General features: G+C 40.7%; 1 protein-coding gene across 2 annotated transcripts in view; it reads right to left on the bottom strand.

Annotated features, from left to right (window-relative positions):
* Positions 1-3,336: 3,336 nt before the first annotated feature.
* Positions 3,337-19,044, bottom strand: part of oca2 (oculocutaneous albinism II) — a 93,609-nt gene continuing 77,901 nt past the window's right edge. For both annotated transcript variants that reach the window (XM_056277728.1, XM_056277727.1), the window contains exons 22-23: positions 14,751-14,844; positions 3,337-3,424 (exon numbers count right to left, since the gene is read on the bottom strand). In XM_056277728.1, the coding sequence (XP_056133703.1) occupies positions 3,337-3,424; positions 14,751-14,844 (182 nt within the window). The remainder of the gene's footprint in view (positions 3,425-14,750; positions 14,845-19,044) is intronic.

The raw sequence follows: 19,044 nt of genomic DNA on the forward strand, positions 1-19,044 counted from the left end.
ACTTCTTTGTCTTGTGGCAAGGAGACTTTTTTGTTTTGTTTTTTTAAGCCTTTATAGTGAACCCTCTAAAGCCCCCTTCTCCACTTCTTAATTAGAGCGGGTAGAGCCCATTTAATCCCATCTTAATGAATAAGAGAATTACCCATGGATAATAGAGACTTCTTGGAGAAAATCGACAAATTTTTGTTGACTCGGTATAATTGATTAGTTTATGTGGTCAGTGGAACAACAGCATCAATGGTGGGGATCCAACCAAATTCAAATTCAGTATTCATCCATAAGCAGTGCATTCTGGAGTGGTCACTTACAGTGTCTCAATATTTAATGTATTGTGTCTTAATTTGAATATGGCCTATTCATGAATGCATCTTAAATGCCAGGCTATGTGTTTTACCTCAGGAGAATTGGATGATGACTGTAGCTCTTGACTTTGTGTCCACAATAATGTGTCATCTAGACGCTTGTGGTGTCGTTGAAAAACAACTGATGAGTCGAGCATTGGAAACGGCCACTAAATCTCTCAGATCAGACGCTGTTCATATAATCAAGGCAATTCAGGTTAAAGTACGATCAGTTTATGAAAAAGCAACATAATGAATGCATGTTGTTTCGAATGAAGCCTGCCATAACAAGTAAATTGTGCTGCATGAGCATATGCCAATTATAGTTGCCAGCTGGAGAGCACACCATGCTCTATTTATTGTACAGTAAACCACCATAACACTGCATCAACCCTAAATCACTGTCACTGTAAAGTGCAATGCAATATAGCTATTAATCATATCTGAGTGACTTTCCACTGACAAATTATTGCTCTCCTTCCTCCTTTCATTTTTGCCTTGTTCTAGAGAAAGCTATTTGCCTAGTCTAACAAACAGTAAATATTACAATGGTAACAATACAAACAAAAGGCTGGTTGGTGTGTGTGTGTGTGTGTGTGTGTGTGTGTGTGTGTGTGTGTTGTATCGTGATGAAATCACAGGTCTAGGTCTCTGTGGCCCCTTTCAGTTTTTGCTGCTAAATGCATGCTGGGCCCTAAGCACGGTAAGGAATATCTACCTATTGCAATACTTTAAATAAGTAAAAAAAACAGCACTGTAAAAAGAGGTCCATTGCGCTCATATGGCCTTAGGTTCTGGGACTGGGAATTGGTCATGTTTGCAAATACTAACTAAACTGTCCTATATCATTGTATCAAAATGCTTTGGATAAACAGTTTTCCATTTAATTCTATTTATTTACTTGCTTTTAGTGTGCTTTCTGGCAAGAGGACCATTGTTTATTTATTTATTTTACACATCTAATTGCTTGAAAACATTGAGGCCATTACTGACGTGAGCCACTGCTGATCACTTTTAATAAGGATTTAAGATTCAGTAAGCTTGTGTCTTTGGGGGAAGTATCTGGGTCAATAACCCTAATGAAAATGTTCCCATGTCTCTGTGATGTGTTTGTCAAGCTAGGCCGGTATCAGTGACAGCAGGTCTAAATCCAAGGAGAGGATAAGTTCCTTCACACTGTTGGATTAGCTCCACCTTGTTCTGTTCAAAAAATCAGCAATCATTCAGAATAAACAAAGCATAAAAAAATTTTGGAGCTGAACTGCTCAAGCAGGGCTTTCCATTTTAGTTTTAGTACAGACGGACGAACGGACGGATGGACAAACAGAGAGGAGGTAAAAAAGACAGATGGACAGACACAGACAGAGAAAAATAAAGACAGACAAATACATGCGCTTACATACATTAGATCCAGAGCAGTGCTCCATTATGAACACCGCTGAACCACTCAAGGATTGATTAAAGATTAAAGCAAGCTATGGTGCATTATCTGTATCCGTCTGCTCCCCTGGGATACCCCAATAGTGTTAACTTCCTACAGATGCCACATCTGTGTAGATTGGGACTATACACTCACTCATCAAAGAAGGATGCAGACAGGTAAGCCAGGTCCAGTCTCCATCCCTGCCAGTAAAATAGCATGGGAGTACAGCTGTTTATATGGCAAGAGAACAACATTGCTCGCACAACATCTGAGGACAGGCTGTATGTTACACCCCTCGCCACATTTAAACGTGTAAACTCACTCGCAGACATTGCGGTCACTGTCCAAAGCTGTCAATAACAACATCAGACTCAGGCAAATATGTGCCAGGAGGCAGCATGAATGGTTTATTATTCGTGCTGACCATCACAGTTTTTATGATGCAAAAGTTTCAACCTTTGGACACATGTTCAATTTAACACCATGTGCAAGCACACAGGAAATATGCTCGGATGGACAATATAAAGTGATATCATGTATTTCATGTAAGGGCATAAGAATATTTTAATTTCTTCTAGATTAAATATGGTTAACTGATTTAAATCTTCAAACTTTTTAGATTACCCTGTATCTAGACCATATGACAGCATGCCACAAATGAGAAAGTTCTACATTTCTATTTAAGATAATCATTATTTCATTGGTATTTGTTCTTAAAATGTATTACAAGACAATGATATTAGTATAATGCATTTAACACTATAAAATCCCTTTCACTGGGTATTGGAGTACCTTCAGGATATAAATTTGGGCTTGGTATGGGGGAAAGATTTGACCCCCACCCCCCAAAAAAAAATGTTTTGATGCAAAATCGGTGGCATATGCTAGTTTCTCCAGCACATTAGTTGCTTAAGTTTGTAAACAGCCCAGAGTAATTATGAATGAAGAGCATTAGCTCATCTAGAATTGTTTGTATATTCATACTGATAGAGGCAGCAACACTGTGGAGAACACTATGGAGTGGAGCCATTTTTTCAGTAAAAATTATTCCTTACCTTGGCTTAAATTTTCTTTACATTGCAGACACAAGATTTAGTCAAGTTTTGAGGAGTCGCAAAGCTCATTTGCATGACATAAGACCAGCAATCTGGAGTTTCACTTCGAAATTCATACTTCCTTTTCTTAGATATTTCTGATGTTTGATAGTGTCTGGTTATGGAAAATGCAATTGTCGTCCCTGCACTGGCACATCGTCTGCTGCACATCTGATTCATGGTCAAAGAAACTTGTTTAAATTTTCATTGCTGTTTTGACCTGATTCAGTGTTTAAACCTTGTTTCGTTTTCACTACTGTGCAACATATGGCCATTGTTCTTTGTTGTTCTTCATGCAGTACCTGGAATGTCAGCAGTCAGTCGTGGTACACATCTCGCTGAAACTTTAAATGCTTGAAATAGTGGTCAGTTTTCACATGTATGTAAATGTACACACACACACACACACACACACACACACACACACACACACAGTACAATCTCTACAATCTCTTTGGCTCTGCACAGCAGTGGTAGATCACATGTTCCAGCCTAATCCAACGTGGGTGGCCAACAGGTAGCACATGCCTATTGTGCATGTCATCATCATCATAGGAAAACCTAACCTGTGAGAAGAAAGAGAGTAACCACATGAGAACAATAGCATGAATTAAAATATTCTCTTATAGTACAACTGTGAGAACAGCCTGATATATGTTCAGACTCAGAGGTGCATAAACATCATCTGAGCACTTGCCATTTTCTTTTTTGCCATCAAGGAAAGGTTGGCTGAGGACAAATGCCTTTTTTTCCTGTAAGACACATGCTTCTTTTTCAAACAGCTCTATTGCCCAGTACCAATAGTGCCCAGTCATCTTCAGTTGGCCACTAAGCAGCAGCTCTATTGGGGCATTAGCGATTAAGTTCCTTGTTCAAGGGCCCTCAACAGTACTTCTTAAGTAAGGATGAGTGATGCTTATTCACACTGCCACACATTCTGGTATTTACACCAGGTACATGTCCATGTTTAAACCCATTTCTTTCTGCAATTCTTTTCAAAGAATCAGTGTGAAAGAAACTGCAGCTGTCATTGAGCCATTAATGGCACCATTTTGAGGTTCACTTCGTTTTCCAAATAGTGATAGTTCCACGCAGCCCCATTTGTACCCACTGAAAAGTTTCTCAACATTCAAGTAGTACTTGTCATTTTTATCTAAGGTTTTGGAGAGGGTAATTTCATCTAAATTAATTCCTTTCATGAACACTAATAGTGTTTTTAACAGTTTCCCAGTCTGGTTTTAGAACACTTCATAGTACCTAGACAGCTCTAGATAAGGTCACTAATGACCTACTGCTGACTCCAGGCAGAGGTGACTGGTCGATTTTAGTTTTTTTAGACTTACGTGCTGCCTTTGACACAGTTGATCACAGCATCCTCTTACATCGCTTAGAGGCTTAGGTTGGCACCAAGAGCTCGGTTTTTAGCTTATTACATTCTTACCTCACCAACAGAACGTTTTCTGTTGTTCTGAGTAACTCTAATTCCTCAATGACTCAGTTGAGTTGTGGTGTCCCTCAAGGCTCAGTTCTTGGCCCCCTTCTGTTTTCTATATATACATGCTGCCCCTTGGCCAGGTCATTCAAAATCACAATGTGTTTTACTCAGTTATACATGCCACCGAACCCACAGATTCTAGTGCCCTTGCAAATCTCACAACTTGCCTCTCTGACATTAAATCCTGGATGTCCGAAAGTTTTCTTAAATTTAATGATGATAAGCCTGAGGTCATCCTTTTCGGTCCCCCAAATTCAGCCCTTTTGCTACTAATCTTAATGGTCTGTCAGGTAGTCTTAAGCAGGCTGATAGGAATCTTGGGGTAATATCTGATGCTAACCTCAGTTTTGATAATCAAATCAAACATGTTGTTCAGTCACGCTTTCTCCAGCTGAAAGTAATCTCCAAATTTAGGTCATTTTTATCAATTGCCAATCTGCAAAAATTTGTACATGCTTTTATCGATTCTTGGCCTGACTATTGCAATGCACTTTACTCGGGTATCAGCAAGGGCTACCTCCACCGTCTACAGTTGGCACAAAACACCACTGCTCGGCTCGCTACCAGGACAAAGAGACATGACTATATCACTTCTGTGCTTGCCCCCCTACACTGGCTCCCTGATATGTTTCATATTGATTTTAACATTTTATTGCTCACTTTTAAGGCATGAAACGGTCTTGCTCCTGCATACGTTTGTGACTTATTGACTTGGTATACACCCTCTCAACCATTAAGATCCACAGATGGAGTCCTGCTGGTTATTCCCAGGTCTCAGTTTGTCACAAAGGGTCACTGGGCTTTTGCTGTTAGAACCCCCACACTATGGAACTCTCTTCCTATTTAAACTAAGACAAACCAAGTCTCTAGCTGTTTTTAAATCTTATCTTAAAACTTTTCTTTATATGAAAGTTATTACAAATGTTTGATATTTGTTTTTATTTATTCATACTGTTTGTATTTTTACTCTTACTTATTTGGTCTTATTCTTATTTTTGCCTTATCTCTCAATATTACATGCTACTAACCCATGCACATATTTACATCATATTTGCTGTTCCTTTAAAGTAAGGCATAATAGCCTTCCATCTATAAATCACACATGAACTCCCAAGTGAATAAACAAGAATGTTTTTCAGTTGCAATTTTCTGCGATAACCCATCGCTGACATTTTCAATTATAGCTTACAAGCCTTAACCATAAGACTATTAAGTCCCAAATGAAACTCATTTTATAGGCTGATATCAAATTAACATATACAAGCTATTTCACATTTACAGCAACAAACAGTTCGGTATGAATAAAGTCTAATGGGAAGATCAGAATCATAATTGCAATCAATTTTATTAGCCAATAAAGTTTGTACATAAAAATGTGACTAGGTGTGTTGCTATTAAGGCTGACTTTGCAGTTGCAATACGAGAGTCAACACTGTTGATTTCAGTGCATAAACCTGGCTATTCAAATGTTATTATTGAGATGCATAGATGCCAGATGCCTAGTAGCTTTCCTGGTGATCTAGATCCCAAGAGTGACGTGGGAAGTCCTTTTTCTGTGTGGTTGTACAACATCCAATTGGAATAAGCGTTACCAATGGAATTACAACTGTGTCTGGTAATCTCCCCCAATATTATCAGCATGGTATCTACTGTTTGTTGACCTCGGTCTTGCTGCCCTATTCGTAAAGGAAAATCGTTTTTAATGAGATTTTTCCAGATCATTCCCCAGCAGAAAACAGTAGTTGAAAACAGTAGTTCAAGTGATTTATGACTAGCACTGCAATGTTTTGTTGGCCCTGTACATGTCCAGCTGTCCAGCATGACATTTAGCAACATTGGTTTGGATAGACCTGATTTTGTTATTGATCAAGACCATCACAATATACTTGTATATATTGTACTGGTCGTATACTGTAACTGGAAACTTAAGTGATGTGTTTGAACCCATTACAAATGTGTGTATATTTGCCTTACAAGCATTTTTAACCTCTAATTATGATTAGCGCTCCAACTCAAATTTCACCAGGTCATAATTATTATATGCTCTCTGGCTTCAGGTCTTTGTAGTGAATATGATCTCATTGCTAGAGATTTTATCATGTTTCCTTTTTCTTCCCTTGGCTGTAACTGTGCAGTTTAACAGGGATTTGGAAATTAGATCTGTATCAGATCATTTGTTCAAAAGTTTGAGTGAAAGTTGGGTAACTTGGATCTAACTGGCTGGAACACTAACTGGCAGCAACATACTCCTACTGTCATTCATGAAATTATGCTTTAGAACGCTGTAGGTATTTTCAGTGAGACATTTACATCATTTTCACTTTATGCCACACCTTCCATTGGCAGCCTTTTTGAGTCCCTCCATGTAAAATGCCCAGTTTAATTCACTTTTGGATGCAAAGCAGTGCAGGTGAAAGCAACTGATATTTGGAGTGGAGTGAAAACTGGGTAAAATTTGGCTTGACAAGGTGAGCTATTAGCATGGCGGTTTCATACAGAGTTGGTACTGGGGTTAGCCAAATGGAGATCCATCCATCCATTATCCAAACTGCTTATCCTGCTCTCAGGGTCACAAGGATGCTGGAGCCTATCCCAGCAGTCATTGGGCGGCAGGTGGGGAGACACCCTGGAAAGGCCGCCAGGCAATCACAGGGCCTGATTGAGATTTGTAATCCAAATTTGAATTTACAAAGAGAAACTGAGCCATGGTATCCATACAACAAATCAATACAAACAAATCATTCGATCAATGACCACTGAGAGCAACATAACTGAGAAATAAAAAACAAAGAAGCTCGGAAGTCAGTATAAAAGAATGTCATCTCCACACAAATTTATATATTTTTTAAAGATATGTACAAACATATGTACATCTTCCTGTTTTGCTTCCAGTGTGGGAAGATGGTGGCGCGAATTCACGTTTGCAGCGGCCTCGCCCAGTGCCGTCCATGCGGTGTTTCTGTCCACGTCTGTGTCTAGGTTTGTTTTGTCTTCATTTGATGGCTGGGAGAGCTGGAGCTGGATCGGCTGGGAGAGCTTGATCTGCTGCATCCTTTGGGTCCAGGGACTACGGCCCTGACCGGAGCTGCGCCCGAGAAGGTAACACCAGGGGCAATCTGACAGGATGCGGAAGCGAGGCAAGCTAAGCTAACTGCTAGCCAATGCAGACTGGCAGTTCCAATAACACCGAGGGTGGTCTGGCAGCAGCCTCGCCGAGCACTGACTGTGTTTTTGGTGTCATTGTGTGGAGTGCGGGGAAGTGTGTCGAAGGTGTCTGGCTGGGAGAGCTGGCGTTGGATTGGCTGGGGGAGCCTGGTCTCCTATATCTGGTGGGCCCAGGGACCATGGCCCTGCTGGAGCTGCATCCAAGGAGGAAACACTGAGGGCGGTCTGATAGAACACGGATGCGGGCAGGCTAAGTTAAATGCTAGCCCATGCAGACCGGCAGTTCCGACAGTCATCCTGGCTGGCGTTCATTCTCTTGACAGTGGAATTTTTGGACTGTGTTGCAATGAGTGGACTGTGTTGTTCACTGTTTGGGGGGTTTTTTGTTTTTTTTTTTGTTTTTTTTTTTGCTTTGTCCTCCCTGTTTTTGTATGTTGGTGGTGGTGTCGTTTTTAGGGATTTTGGATCTGTGTTTTTGTCTTTTGTGTCGCACTGCTGTGGGCTGGGCGAAACGGAATTTTGTTTCTTTTGTGTATGCAAATACATGAAAGAAATGACAAAAAATTGTTCCTGATTCCTGATTGTTCCTGATTCCTGATACAATCCAAAAATTATAAACAATAACTTACAATCACTACAGCAGTCTCATTTCATCTCATCTCATCTCATCATCAGCCACTTCTCTGGGTTCGGGTCACGGTGGCAGCAAGCTAAGTAGGGCACTCCAAACGTCCCTCTCTCCAGCAATGCCCTCCAGTTTCTCCTGGGGGATCGCAAGGCGTTCCCATGCCAGATTGGACATGTAGTCCCTCCAGCAAGTTCTGGGTCTACCCCGGGGTCTCCACCGAGTTGGAAGTGTCCAGAAAACCTCCAAAGGAAGGCGCCCAGGAGGCCTCCTAATCAGATGTCCGAATCACCTAAACTGGCTTTTGACGCGAAGGAGCAGCGGCTCTACTCCGAGCTCCCTCCAGATGTCTGAGCTCCTCACCCTATCTCTAAGGCTGAGCCCAGACACCCCACAGGGGAAAGTCATTTCAGCCGCTTGTATCCACAATCTCACCCTTTCAGTCACTACCTAAAGCTCATGACCATAGGTGAGAGTTGGAATGAAGACTGACTGGTAAATTGAGGGCTCTGCCTTCCAGCTCAGCTCCCTCTTCACAACAACGGTCTGGTACAATATCGTCATTACTGCTGATGCTGCAACAATCCACCTGTCAATTTTAATTTACAATAACTACAGTAGTATACTATTTATTTTGTTATATTCCTTAACCATCCAAAAGAACAGTAATTGGCTTGGCATTATGCTCATGCTAGGCTAGGACATTTTCTGTAGGTCATAGTAAACAAAGTACTGGCAGTGTGTAAGGGGCAACATGTATTACAATAATGACGAAGGATTACTTGTATGCTGTGGATTCCTTTAGGGTACAGCTTTTTAAACACACTAACACACACAGCCCACAATGTTGAATCTGTTCTTCTGTAGGCAACTGGCCTGATGTTTACAAGTAGGGTTTTGTTCAATGAAATTGCTCTCTAAAAAAAAACAACAGTAGTCTCATGTGAGGTCAAAGATCGGACACAAATGGCAATAGATGGAAAGTAGCAAGTAAATCTAATGTAACGTGTGATACATTGTCGATCCAAGCAAGGAACTTCTCCATTGTGAATACCCCCCCACACACACACCCTCGTCCTCTCCTGCCCCACAGGGTAAGCTGCACAACAGCATCCCCGGTTCAGCAGGTTGCTCAAGGACCCTTCAGCAGAGCAGATGCTTGCCAACACGGGAGGGAGCCTGAATCCCGGTAATCTAAATGAAGTCAGACACACTACGCAGAACAACACTCTGTTTCCCAGACGAACAGATGGTTACAGGCCCCAACCAAGAAATGCTACCATACCTGTACAAATAGCTCACAGCTAATATCCCTGGTGAAATTGCATTACATTTGGTATTTACAAAGAACTCTAGTGAAAACAAGCAACTACCCCAAGCGGATAATTACTTGTTTAATTGCGGACCAGCTGAAGCATTCGGAAAAAGTAATACAGGCAGCCATTTAAGAGTCACTAGCTCAACCCTCCCCAGCCCCTCATGTTAACTGTTGACTGTTCCTCGATGGTGAAAAAACAGCAACAACTCAACAAATGATTAATCACAATGCAGCCCACACTATTTTTCCTCGTTACTGAGTGTTCCTTAGCTTCGTCAATTTGAAATTCATCATCGGCGGATTCCAAAACTCCAGATGGTTTGTCATTTGGATGTCTACCATGTCCTACATGGACACATGGCTGCTCTGAGGGCAAGAGAGCTGCTTTCTCTAGGGGCAAGGAGATTTCAGAGGGAGAGAAGGGAGAAGAGTGGGGATCAGTAATATATGTACATACATAAAGAGACCAAAAATCTTTGTTTAGATGACAAGCAGTTAGGATAAAATTAAATTAGAGTACCTCTTGTAAAAGACCAGGGCCCACACCTTTGGTCCACTGAATCAAAATCTATTCAAAATGTGCGCTTAACCTGTGCTTTTCATAAACTATGGGTTGGGTAGCTCAAAATAGTGCTATGTGTAGGCTGTGAAAGGAGGGGAAATGAAATAGAAAGTATTAATTTGTCCATCAACAAAAATATCGAGGATATGTTTCCTGTGATTTTCTCCGCTTTTGTTCTTAATTGCTGTGTGTGTGTGTGTGTGTGTGTGTGTGTGTGTGTGTGTGAGCAGCCCACACACACACATGTTTTTGTGCTCTATTTCTTGCAAATGAAGGCAGGACACCTGCCGTCTCCTGTGCAGTGGACCACTGTCCCCAGCTCAGATCCCCACCGGAGACGCAAAGAGGTGGAACCGTGAATGCAAATATTAACTTTTGTATGGTGAGACAAACCCCCAGGATGAAGGGAGCCAGCATTCTGGTGTGTAAAAACTGAATAATGGTATTCTCTTGTTAATGCAGTCTACATTGTTTAATGTCATTTCGTTTGGAGCTTGTCTGTTTATCTGGTAGACAATGCATTGTGAATGGCATATCCCAAGAGCTCTTGCAAGGGGGAAGGGAAAAAACAACTCCTCCGTGGCTATAATGCCTTGTTTTCTTGAGATAACAATGATATAGTTATAAAGGTTGATCTACCATGGCTAGAAGACAGAATATGTATAGTGTGTACCTCCTAACAGTATTGTAATACCATTTTACAAAGAGATCTAAATAATAATAAAATAACTTTGTTGAAATAAGTTTATTAGGTGGTTCTTTCTAATTACACGGGAAACTATTCACTTCCACTGACAGGAAAACTAAGACCATGTTTACAGGTCTGTCTGTGGCCTAATGGCTCTGTGTGTACCTCCTTGAGATGGTCACAGTTATCAAGTTCAAATTTGAGCAAAAACTTGGATATATCACTGTAGGGGTTCCCAAACTGGCAATAATCTCTGTTTCTACTTATAACATAAAAGCCAGGAAAGCAATTTCTTTTGGGCAGCTGTTAAAATTTTGCTCAAAGTCTCAGAAAATTGCACTGAATTTACTGTTTATGGCACTCTAATACCATGCGTAAGCATCCTGACATCACTGCAAGTGTGAATATGAGCTAGTGCTGGGTGATACGGCAAATATCACGATCATCATATGTGATTTTCCACATTATCGATATATATCACAACATCTCGGTACGAATACAAAAATACCATATTTAAGAATCCAAATGAGGTTCACTGGACTGTTTGATAATGTAAAGTATATTAACCCAAAACTAGTTTTCACATAATATTCATTTTGTGAGAAATTTTCAGCAATAGATTCTCATTATCATTACTTTAGACAACAAAATCATGTGCAATATTATGGCAATGTCCAAATTCCTTCCCAATACAATATAATCGAAAGCCAATATATGATAATAGTGAATTATTGCCAGACTCTAACATGACCTCTTCCAAAAAAAGACAGTTGTGATATTTTGCCATGGACTTAGGTTAGCTTATCTATGCCTTGTGAGGGAGGGGAGTATGCAACGGAAACCTATAAAGAAAATAACTCCGTAAAACACTAAGAGGGAGATAAGGGTGTTAAGACAGAAAAAAAATGAAAAAGAAGTTGCATCTGAATTGAAGAGGTCAAGGAAATGTGTTCCTCTAGAGTCAATGGCAATGTATATGCCCATGGCGATGTAGGAGAGATACAGCAGCTATTAATCACACTGAAAGTGTGACCACTTCCCTATCAGCATGTGCTCTTTTGGAATGGAGCATGTAGCCTACATGAGCACCGTAAGTGCTTTTAACATGCTTGCCAGGTCAATGGGTCTGGGGGAAGAGATCACCTGGGTCTCAGAAGCATTAAGGGAAATATCAAAGACTACAGCAACTAACTTCAGAGCAATTCATCTCATTTTTCAACATGTGTCTATAAGAGAAAAAAAGCAGTCATGTCGCTGTGGGCTCATCAGAGCCCAGAGTAAAACATCTGATACAGCATTTGTTCATCCCTGCAGCCTGAAGCCGATAACAGTCTTCATTTCTTATACCTGCCCCCTGTACAGCTGTGACCCTGACCACAGATAGCCAATTATAGCCTCAGCCTAAAGCAGTGCCTCTGTGTAGGAACTAACTACCTCAACTACAGTGATAGCAATGAGAGAGAAAGAGGAGCAAGTGTGGCTTTATTCTTTTATGAATTCATAGAAAAGTGGTGCTATAGATGGACTACCCTGGATCCTGCCAATGTAGTCACCCTAATATGACAACATAACTCTGATGGGTTTATATCATTGGCACAAGGAAACAGGGAAGGAAGGACCCTGGAAGCTGATAATGAATGTGCAATTGTGCAAATATTAAGCACCTGCCCCTATCTCTGTTTTGTTTCCTTTTGTGTTCCCCCCGCTTAGTTGCTCAAATCCCATGCCTAGCATCTCCTGCTGCTTCCATTTCAGGAAACTCTTAAAAAGTTACTTTTTTAATGAATGTATCCCAAGGCCACAGGTGGACCCTTGCTAAAAATTCATATCAAGCTAGCAAAGAAAGCAAACATCCCACGGAAATGTTGTTTGTAGCCCCATTGCTTGCTCAATCTGAGGTAACACACACACAACAGTTGGCAAGTTGCATTGGCATGGCTTCATTGTGTTGTTGTTGCTATACTGCTGTCAAAATTTTACAATACAACAAAAGCTATACTAGACACTTATGTAGCAAAATATAATAAATATAATAAAATATAATCTATATATATATATATATATATACATACACATATAATCCATTTCTAAGAACAGTCACACTAAACTACCAAACCTGGAAGAAAAATTATTCTCCAAAGATTTGACTGGATTGATCATTTCTTCTTTCTCAGTTTCCTTCTCTTTCTAAGATTCAAAAGACAATGCTCTGTCTGTTATGTCTTTCATCACCTGGATCTCTGGCTCTCACTTTGGAACACTGACATGGAAAACAATGGGAAACACACAGACAGCGCCAGAAAAGAAAATTGTCTCACAAGCTTTGCAGACATGCTGCACTGTACAAGGGGCACTGTTGCAAAACAATGTCTCTACATGAAGTTCAATTTATGTATAATACACTGCTTACAACAAAAATAAGACCAATCAACATTTTTATCCATACTGGGGGAAAAAAATAAGGCTAAGGGAGGGGTAAGGTAATCCACTCACCATTCTTTCCCTCTCTGTTATTTCTCTAATTCTCTCACACACATACTATAGTCTGGAACACTAAGTTAAAGGCATGCTGAATTCAAACGATTGCATTTAAAATCTAATCAGACTCACATTCAAGCTTTGCTCTGCACCACTGACCATATCCTCTGTGAATACTACAAATGGCCATTGTAACTCTAGTTAATGGTCATGGCAATTTGCATATTCAACTGATCGTTGATTTCGGTCTTTTTGCAACTGTGCTGTTTATAAGGGTGGGGATACCTGCAGTCAGCTGAGACTGACGAAGTCACTTGGATGAGTGATGAAACGTTTCTCCCACTAAGCAATGTGTCCAGATGAACTGATTCAACTTTCTGTGAGTCACTGACCATATCCTTCTCCAACAAGAAAATTGGGAAAGATCCGTGTAGAGAATAGACACCAGTGAGCAGGTGGCAATTAGCAAGAAAGATAAATCAAGCAAAAATGAAGCGCAACTATGCTGGCTACTTACCAGCCAGCTTGGGAGAAAATCGGGGTTTTTAATATGCTAAAGTTTCCTACATCAAGCTTTCCCTGAGGGTCACACTTAAAACCAGTTCACTCAATCATACATCACAAGCTTATCTCCATGTTTTTTTAAGGGTCAAGGTGTCATGATTTCAGAACCATGCATATATTTCATCTCAGTTTTAATGCATCTGGTATAAATAGCATACATTCAGTATGATTGAAGAGTTTAAGTTCTCCATTCAGACCTTTCAATATTACAGAGGCATGTCACAACTTGAGCCTTGTAGGCCATGGCAGCTGACACAGGTTATCTTAGGAAAGCTGCTATTGGGCTGGTGCCCCAGTAGCAGAATAGTTGCGGTGCATATGCCACGTAATCACAATGTCACAGGTTTGATTCCAGCCGGTGACCTTTGTTGCAAGTTGCATCCATCACTCTCTCTCCTTGTTTCCTGTCTGCCACTTCACTATCCTCTAACCAATGAAGGCAAAAAAGTAATCTTTAAAGAAAAAAAAGCTGCTGCTGATCTTCAGAAGGGGTAAACAATATGTAATAAAACAAAATGTTATTATTATCATTGTTAAGCATTAATGAGCAAAGTTTACAGAGTGAGGGATTTTGTATGTGTACGTGTGCACATGTGCCACTCTTTAGCAGCTCCTTGAGTAAGATTATCATTAAAATTATTATGAAATATTCATTTGTTTAACACAAGAGTGCCATGAGATCAAAGACAACAAATTGGTGTGGTCTTTGTATAAATTTTTGGTGAAAGAGTAAAACATTTTTCAAGCTTGTAACTGAACACATGGTTGTTTGAGTTTTGACAGCTCAATAGTTGTTTGCAGTTGTAGCCATATGCTATCAAAGCCTGAGAGAATGCCAGCTTTCCTTCCGACCAAACATTTCACCGGCTGATTTCACTTAACAGTCTCACTGGTTCATGCTGAGCAAATCAAGAAAATCAGCTTTAATCATGTTTGGCCGAACTGATAACTGGTGTACTCTTAGGCTTCAGCTGGCTTTTGTGGAGAGAAGACTTACCTAAAGAACTCCATGAAGGAAAATCCGTAACCATGTTGTTCAGCAATCCCTGCACACACAACGTTGGCTGATGCACCTATTAATGTGCCATTTCCTTTAAAGAGAAAAAAATTTAATTAAAAAATGTTAACATACCGTCCTACTCACTAATAGAAACATTAATGAGGTCCCCGTTTAAGAGCTTCTTCCATAACAGTCATTTATTAGCACAGAAAACACAATTTAATGCTTCACATGATTCAGGGAGCATAAGTGCCTTTACAACTGACATTATTCAAAAATTATGTACTACTCCTTTTTAAAGAACAGATGCCGCTAAATTCAAACTAAGTGCAGAAAACGCTTTGCACATTCTCTTCTAATTTTAACCTTTGAGAGAGATTAGCCTCAGGAAAACTAGGTCAAAACCTAATTTATGGCTGGACCGTGTATGGTCAATGTCTGAAATTGTGGCCAATTTGTTACAGCGATAGTCAGTGGTCATGTCTATAATGTGAATTCTTGGATATAGTGGAGCAGCTTAGCATAAAAATTGTGCATTTTGTGACAAAAGTGTCAAACTTGGTACATATGTAGCTTAATATATTCAGAAGAAATTTGAATATGGAGCCACTGAAAATTAACCCCGTAGTGGCCATGGCAGGCATGGACATTATTAGCTCGCTTTTAGCGGGGCTGTGGCCTCCCTAATTTTCATATCAGCCATTATGACAAGACAGAGGAGAATGTTACCTTTCCAGAGATACCAATATTATTGTTCTAGTCTATTGTTTTTTTATTTACAAAAGTAACTGGTTATCAACTTAGTTTTTTCAACATGCATTGGTGCCATCCGATATGTAAAATGGCATATCTCTGGTTCTATTTGGACTAGAACAATAATATTGGTATCTCTGGAAAGGTAACATTCTCCTCTGTCTTGTCATAATGGCTGATATGAAATTTAGGGAGGCCACAGCCCAGCTAAAAGCGATGTAATAACGTCCATGCCCACCATGGCCACTACGGGGTTAATTTTCAGTGGCTCCATATCCAAATTTCTTCTAAATATATTAAGCTACATATGTACCAAGTTTGGTGCTTTTATCACAAAATGCACAATCCTTATGAATATTGGAGCTAAGCTGCCCCACTAATATTAAATGTTCACCTGCAATCTTCTGTAGTGGTCCCAGTAATATTTGCTGTTAAAGTGTCCCGAAGTAGTATATCACATGACATGGTTAAGCTACATTCGAGTAAAAAAAAAAAACGATAAATGCAGTTGCATGCAGCAGCAAGAACAATACTTTCCACTCATATCTTTCAATATTTGATTTGGAAGGGAACTTAATTGAAATTATAACTATTCTAATAATCTGTTAATTCCCCCTCCTCATTCATCTGTTTCTATCTGTGGATGTCTCTTGTTTTCTAAGACTCACTCTGTATTGAGTGTTTTGTCAGAGTGGCTGTTATTTGGGTTGCTTTAACCGTGTGCTCTCCCTCATGCCTCTCGGTGCATGAAGGGCTGTTTTCTCCCCTACTCTGCTCTATGCTGGACTGTTCTTAGCATTTCAGTAGTATCAAATATATTCTATTCGTTGTCATGCAATAAATGTGGAATGAGCTGGAACTGCTGTGCTGGTTCATTCTGAAAGAGCAATGGCCAATAGGGAAACTCCCACTTCCGTGTTTACCAGTGACATCGTTGGTCGGCCGACCAATCATGTAACTTTAGTGACGTCGTTGGTCACCATATCCAGTGGCCAAATCATGTAACTTGTTCACTCAGTCACTCTAAACGTGACGTAAAGCATAGTCACCCAGGGACATACGTGTTTTTAGGGCTTGCCCGCTGGTCCGGTCCAGCCAAAAGCAGGACTCTTTGGCTATGAATGGCAGAGACTGATGTAGTGTGGGCAGACACTCGGCAGTCATCAATTCATCAATTATTGTTTGCTTGCTTTACTATTGAGTAAAATCAAAAGCCAGCATCGAGTCGACGTACATGTTCCATCTCCTGTGGTAAATAATACCAAGAAAATCTCTTCTACCCTTATCACACTGATGTTCCTTGTTGAGACTGTTTTAATGGTACTGATCAAAGCATGTATGTGGTGACTTCTTCTAATTGATTTTTCCTTCACACTGTGGCCAATTTACCAACCTCTGAGTGATTTCTCTCTTATCCTCTTGATGAAAAAGCCTTGATGTAATCAAAGGCTTGCTATCTATTCTGTGAAGTTAAAAAATCTGACATGCATTACAGTGTGGTTGTTGAGAATATTACGCATGTATTTTTTGTAAAGGATGGAGGAGGACCAGCATTCAAGCCTCAGGTTTGCCAAGTATCCACCCTACTGAAGTGTCCTTGAGCAAGATAACGAATCTCTACCAGCACCAGGATTATTCGTTTCTGTTGCTGACTACATTTTGAATTCCAGGATTGATTTGTGATGTGAGAATTGTACTTATGGGGAAAATCACGCACATTATTATTAGTTAGATTATCACTCTTTTTGGTTTTAGTATTGCTCCCAGTATCTCATCTCTTTAGGTATCATCTCTGAGAGCCATTGAACATATTCAGCCAGTAGTCTTGGGCCCTGCAGCTTTTTGTAATTGTTGCATTGCTGAGCATGTTTTTCTGCTCTATGTGCCTCGCTTTTTTTGCAGGAGCACCTTGAACGCCTCAAGTTGAACCAACTTTTTTTCTTTTTTCCCCCCCAATTTTCTCCCCAATTGTATCTGGCCAATTACCCCACTTTTTTTTTCAGCCGTCCCAGTCGCTGCACAAACCCCTCTCTGCTGATCGGGGGGGGGGGGTGCCCCGACCGACCAGAGGAGGCGCTAGTGCCAGGACCAGGACAAATATCCACATCCGACTTCCCACCCGCAGACACGGCCAATTGTGTCTGTAGGGACGCCCAACCAAGCCGGCAGTAACAGGGGGATTCGACCCGGCGATCCCATGTTGGTAGTCAATGGAATAGACCGCTACACTACCCGAACGCCAAGTTGAAACAACTTACACTCAGAGCAGAAAAGCGTCCGATGTCATTTGCGTTTTCCCCATTGTCCAATCGGACGAATTGAGAGGCGGGCCTTCTACGCTGTTGATGACATCAAGTGAAGAAAACATGGAGGACAAACTTGTGTTGGCTGTTGCTGGATACCCCGGAGGTATATGACTTTACTAACTGTAGTTACCATGATCTGTATTGATGGCTGGAGGAGGAGGAGGAAGTTGTACAACCAAACTAGGGCCTGGGGGAAATGGCTGAAATAGCGTCTGAGTGCAAAATTGAACATGGAAATGAGAACATGAAAATAAGAAAAGGAAGAATACATCAAATTACTCAAGCGATTCCAGTCTCTCATTAAGAGCATAGGAGATGTAGCTCATTGGGATGATAGCCGTGACAAGAAGAGACAGGATTTTCAAGGACCCACATGCGGTTGGAATGTTTGTGGGAAAACTTGGAGTTGTACGGTTGATCAGGATAACTAGAAGTGGGATGGTTATCATTTATTGTATCTCAAATTATCAGAAAGCTAGAGCCCTTAAAAGTAGTGTATTTAAAGATCATTGTTGTTTTGTAACTTGCTTCCCACTTGGATCAAAAGTAAGTGGCGCACCACTGTCAGTAGAGGCTGAGTCATTTCGGGATGTTGCAGGTGTGTGTGAGGCAAAAAGAATGACTAGATCCCGAGAAGGGAAGAGGAGGATAGAGTTATTCTGTGTGTTTGACTTTTGAAGGGGAATTGCTGGAAAGAGTGTACCTTGAGTAAGTGTGTTACAGGGTGAGGCCATATGAGAGAGCTCCACTCAGATGTTTTTGCTGTCAAGAATATGGACATGTTGCTGCAATATGTAGAGTAGTCAGAACATGTGGGAAGGACAACTGCAATGTGGAGGAATGTAAAGTTGAGAAAGAGCAATCAAAATGGTTGCACTGCAAGGTACATCATGATATGGGGTCAGCACAGTGTCCAAAAAGAATTAAAGTGGCCATTTCACGCTCATTTCAGCTCTATATTTTTTATTCTGGAGCTCCACTAGAGTAGCTTCGCATGATCCACAGTTCAAAACAAATCCTTATTTATCTTATGTGGGGCCTTTATGCAGCCCCTCAGTTAGTCCCCTGTCTGAAACAAGCCATTTTAGCTGTCTCTTAAAGGCCCCTTTCCCTAAAAGTCCACTGCTTTCTTGTGATTGGACAACTTCCAGAAGCCTACCAAGAGGAAGCAGTTAGTGCTTTTAGCACCGCCACATCCTGAGGAGGAAGCAGAGCATAATGGAGAAACAGAC

Source organism: Lampris incognitus, chromosome 3, assembly GCF_029633865.1.
Source record: "Lampris incognitus isolate fLamInc1 chromosome 3, fLamInc1.hap2, whole genome shotgun sequence".
NCBI lineage: Eukaryota > Metazoa > Chordata > Actinopteri > Lampriformes > Lampridae > Lampris > Lampris incognitus.